At 40.7% G+C, this 5,553-nt stretch overlaps 1 protein-coding gene across 1 annotated transcript; it reads right to left on the reverse strand.

Annotated features, from left to right (window-relative positions):
- Positions 1-2,580: 2,580 nt before the first annotated feature.
- Positions 2,581-4,008, reverse strand: kbtbd13b (kelch repeat and BTB domain containing 13b). Its single transcript, XM_059335458.1, has one exon. The coding sequence runs from the start codon at positions 4,006-4,008 to the stop codon at positions 2,581-2,583; it is 1,428 nt and encodes a 475-aa protein (XP_059191441.1).
- Positions 4,009-5,553: the final 1,545 nt, after the last annotated feature.

Raw genomic sequence — 5,553 nt, forward strand, 5'->3', positions numbered from 1 at the left:
AAAATAAAGCTTTGCGACTCCATTCTGATATTTTTTACTCTTTTTTTTTGGACAACAATGGCTTTTTGGTTAGTAAAGGTTGCCGACCCCTAATCTAGACAACACAGAGATGTCTGCAATTTAAAAAAATTATAATTATAGATCTTTACATAAGCGAAAAAACTGATGTTTTCATTGGGGCACAACTCACTAAAATTTTAAGTTTAATTTTTCAGATAGATATCAAATCTACCATGGCATAAACATTTTGTTTTTTTCATGAACATTGAATATTTTTTAAATGAGAATTTGCAATTTCTCTTCACGGAATTTTCTGAATAATCCTGTCTTCACTTTCTTTCTAAAGTGCTTCATTTTAGCGCCAGTTTCTTTAAACTCCTCTCCCGAAAAGCCCAGTCTGTTCTGATTGACTTGGGGAAAAAATTGGCGTGTTAATTCTCAAATCAAGTGGAGATACGGATGGGAGTAGGGCCGGGCGATATGGACCAAAAATCATATCCTGATATATTTACGCTGAATATTGATGTACAATATATACATCCCGATATTTTTATTGCAAAGTGTGAGCAAATGCTCAGTCAAAGTCAAAGACGACATGTCACAAGTAGTTTCATTGAAATTGTTTATATAAGTGAACATAAATACTATATACCTTTTTAAAAAATCTAAAGGTGTGTTTCCACTATAGTCGAAAAGCGATCTCTGTTTGTTTACAACACTCTGTGCACAGTTAGGGATGCCGGTTTGTTTATAATCAGCAAAATATTTTTTATATTGATATATTGCCCAGCCCTAGATGGGAGGGTCATATATTCTCATGTGCCTGCTTGTTATATATGAAGAGCAGTTTGCTGAATCATGTTTTCTGATCTAACCAGCCCACAAACTCCAGACACCCAAATCTACATGCACAAGCACTGAAAAGGGGAGTTTTTCATGATATGTGCCCTTTAAAAGTGAGTTTTAATTGCAAAAGGAAGTGAAGCAGACATCAGCCCCCCACATCATGTGTTCAGACTGATAACCTGATTAATGTCCACAGAGAGAAGCTCATCCATCACTGATTCAGAGCTCTGCTTCCTGGCTTCGGTCCCAGACTCAAGCTCCGAGGTTGTGGAGGGCGTCGGTCCGAGCGTCGTGTCCCGGCCTGACCCCGGTCTCTCTCTTTTTATTCTGGGTCAGATTTAGCATCGCTGCCTGCTGCTGGCGTCCCGCCCGGCTGCTGCCCGTGGTGCCTGGCTCTGCCTGCCGTGAACCCCCATCATCGCCGCCCCGCTCGGTGCCAACAGGAAACAGAGGCTGCTGCAGGAAACAGAAGCTCTGTGTGAGGACAAACACTGCATGGAGCTGCAGAGTGCAGAGATAAAGGGACTGCATTAGAGACATCAGATTTACATTTATAACAGAGAGATGATGGAGGACATGTAGTCTGTTTTTCTTCTTACATGTCCCTTTAAATTTTTTTTATAAAAATCACAGCTTTATACAATATTTTGTGTTTTAGATGAAGAATCATTGTTTGACTTTTTATATTATTTTATTATTATTTTTTTTTATTTCATTAGTTTTTTAAAGCACTTTTTAACCTTTAATAGCATGAGAAGACATACAGGTGCATCTCAATAAATTTGAATATCATAGAAAAGTTTATTTATGTCAGTAATTGAAAAAGTGGAAATAACACATTATATAGATCCGTTACACACAGAATGAAACATTTCAAGTCTTCATATATTTAGTTTCTTCTAATTATGATGATTATGGCTTACATTTAATGAAGACCTAAAATTCAGTGTCTCAAAAAAAATGTAATATAACAAAAGATTAATTTCAAAAAGTATGTTTAATATGGAAATGTTGGCCTCAGAAAAGTATGTCTATCTATATGACTCAATACTTGGTTGGGGCTATTTGACTTGAACTACTGGAAATGGACTTTTCCATCATATTCTAATTGATTGAGATGCACCTGTACTCTAGTACAGAAGTCCCAAGAAGGGAAGAAATATATACAGTGTATAACATCACACACACAGATATTGACATGAACAAACTAGAACGTCACCCAAGGAGACAAGGCTACAAAGAACATGTGTTGTTGCACAACTTAAAGCTCATGAACACAACGAAATCCAAGGAACAACTTCCAAACTTGGGATATGGGCCTTTCATGAAGAGCATTTGAATGCATCATTAGCATTGGCCAAGGTCAATTTGTACAAAAGAGATAAAAAGAAAATCAAACATATAAGCCAACAAAGATAGAAAATCAGTGAAAAAGAATGTACATCAATGATGATTTAAGCAAATATTCAGGCGAATATTCTCAATAAAACAATCCATATCTTCCTCAAAGGTAACGTACTTCCCCTTAATTATCAGTGTAAAATAGATTTTTGATAGGAATACATGAGCACAGTCTGGTCAAAGTCCCTTTTCTCCAATGATTTGTGTTCCCTTTACCCTTAAATCCAAGAGCCAACCAAGAAGGGCAGCACTACAGGAAAGTGTTGTAGGAGAAACACTATTCACAGTCCAAACATGTTGACAGTTCAGTAAATCCCAGAGCAAATGAAGTGGCTACTGCAGCACGAGAGCTTCTGGCAGCTGGAGCAGAAACGTCCACACAGAACCACTTCTGGGGAAACCCTTCATCTGCCGGCGCGGCTTCCAGGTTTTATCATCGACGGCGTACTCCAGAGTCATGCTCCTGTTGAGCGTGAGCACAGAGTCGCCTCTCACCACCGCCGTGAACAGCGAACCTTTGCTGTTGGCGAAGTGTCCGGGCAGAGACGACCACTGGCCCGTTCTCAGGTTATAACAGTCCATCAGGCATCGCAGGAAGTCGTCCGATGGACCGTTCCTCATGATGTACAGGTTGTCCCTGTGGCCGACCATGCAGTGGCCATAGCTCTGCTTCCTGATCAACGTGGTCACCAGCTGCCACTCGTCTTTCCCTGAGACGTACTCGTAGATCTCCGTGGTCTCCATTGGCCTCCATAAACACACAAATATCCTGCTCATGGTTTTGGTGCATGCCGCCCCTGCCGCCGGTCGAGGTAAGTGAGCGGCGAACCCCCACCTCCCCGTCTTAACGTTGTATGTTTCCACAGACGACATCACCGTTCGCTCGTACTCTCCCCCGATGGCGTAAAGACGACCGTCTACACCCACGAGGCTGAGGTTGTATCGCAGCTGTGCCGGACTGGAGATCCGGCTCCAGCTGTTGTTTTCCACGCTGTAGCAGAAACAAGACTCGACGACTTGTTTTTGAAGTCCATGAACACCTCCGACGATGTAGAGTTTGTTGTCTAAAACAGTCACTCCAGCCATTGAGGTACTGGCCTCTAGTGGAAGATCTGTCAATACTTTCCAACTGTTGCCAGTTTCATCCAGGTAGCAGACCGTCCTGGAGGCAGCGTGGATAGTTTTATCTCCGCCACAGGTCACATGAGCGCCCACAGCCACGAAAACACTCGGCCTCAAAGACTCCACGTAGGAGATCAGCTCTGTCGGTAAGGATTTCTTAACTTCCAACTCCAGGTCGACGTACATGTTCCGGATGAAGAGCGCAGCAGCGTGGTAAAGGTCCATGAGGCCGAAGGTTGCAGCGGTGTGATACATCAGCAAACAGTTGTCAGAGTCAATGAGGTTGATGAGATGCTTAATGAGAGGCGCCACCTGCAAGAAAGCAGCGCATTCGATGGCTTCAACGATGTCGTCGCCGTCCAGGTTGGGCATCTCACCTCGCAGCACTGCCAGGGCGATAAGGAAACCTTGAGCACGCAGAGACTTGAGGTGGATTTCTTGCTGCCGACACTCCTTCATCCCAGAGCGATACAGAGCTTGGAAATAGTCGCAGCTCTGAACAAGAAGCATCTTCTCCTCAGAGAAGTGAGTGTCACCGACCACGATGGTTAATTTAGCTGCGGGACAACATGGCAGATAACTTACGTCTGCACTGTCACAGCTGCTGCCGTCCTCGGATTCACTGCTGTGTGCTGACATTGCAATTCTCTGATAAGGATTTATCGTCCATGAAAACTAGAAGCTAGAGGTTAAAGCGTTTCTAAAAGTCCTGAACAGGAGCGAAGTGATTCAATACGAAACAGCTACACTCTCAGTTCTTTCACAGCCTTTAAAATAGATGCAGATAAAAATAGAAGAGAACAAATGACCAGAGTCACATTCATGTTGTGGACAACATGTGAACACTTGGCCACTGATATCTGCTGCAGACTTTAAAGATCAGTTCAATGAGTTTGTTTAATCTGTACAAAAAACTATTGAAAATACAGAATCGACAGCTTGCCTCTATACAATGGGTTATGTGTATGGCTGGGCAATATGGACCAAAAGTCATATCCCCATATATTTAGTCTGAATATCGATATACAATATATATCCCAATATTTTTTTTATCGCAAAGTGAGAGCAAATGTTCAGTCAAAGTCAAAGCCAAATATGACATGTCTCAAGTAGTTTTATTGAAACCGTTTATTTAAGTGAACATAAATACTGTATAAAGCTCAAAGCTCCATAGATTGCAAATTTAAATTAAAAATATATCTTAAATAGAAATATCATATGAAATAAAATAGGCCTATCTTTTTCTGAAATAAATATATTTATATGAGAAAAGAATAACGAACATTACAAAAGAACTAAATATGACAAACCCTCGTAAGGGCAGCATTTATATATAAAGAAAGAAAAAAAAGTAAACTAAATCGATATATGGGATATGTTCTAATTCCATATCACATTTAAAAATATATCAATGTATTGCCCAGCCCTAGTTATGTGCTCGATTTATTACCTTTTGACAGAGCCAGGATAGCTGTTCTCCTCTTGTGTTTGGTTAAGCTAAATAGCTGCTACTTTGAGCTCCATAATTAGTGGGCAAATGACATTGGAGTTGATCTTCTCATCTAAAGCCATTTTCACATGTGTACTGCAACATCAAACTTATCTAGACATTACCCGAAGGAGACGATGTAAGCAAAATGTCCTAATCAGTTGGACCGGACACACAACAAATATTCCCTTGCCAGCTCCAGAGTGTAAAGTCTGTGTAAATAATTAAGGCCATGTGTGAATAGAGATGGTCATTGTCTGGAGAATTCACAGTGAGCAAGTGGTAATGTTGGCTGGGGCAAAAAGAGTGAAAAAGAAGGGAAATTTACACAGATGCTAACGGAAATGTCTAACTGGAGAAACAAAAAGATTTGGGAACTTATTTAGGTAGGGTCCGACGCCAAAACTGTTAAAAAACAGTAAGAGTTGTTTAAATAACTGCAGTGTTATTTGTTCGCTCTTACTAGAAGCTTGACTAAACCAAACGGAGGAATTCGAGGAGGTCAGAACTTGTCTGACATGTATAATCACCTCTTGTGTGCTACATATGTGAAAGAACAATTCCAGAAATGTAACTTTTTGTTTTTTACATCTACATCTTGGGAGTTGGAAAGCTAAAAAAGTTAGATTTCCCAAAATATCTCCTTTAATTCATCATATTTAACAGGAATATCCGTCTTCTCATCTGACTCTCCA

The sequence above is a fragment of the Centropristis striata genome, chromosome 6 (genome assembly GCF_030273125.1).
Source record: "Centropristis striata isolate RG_2023a ecotype Rhode Island chromosome 6, C.striata_1.0, whole genome shotgun sequence".
NCBI classification, from domain to species: Eukaryota; Metazoa; Chordata; class Actinopteri; order Perciformes; family Serranidae; genus Centropristis; species Centropristis striata.

Bases quoted from the DNA above. Each gene is read 5' to 3' on its own strand.
- kbtbd13b (XM_059335458.1), bottom strand. From the start codon at position 4,008: ATGTCAGCACACAGCAGTGAATCCGAGGACGGCAGCAGCTGTGACAGT.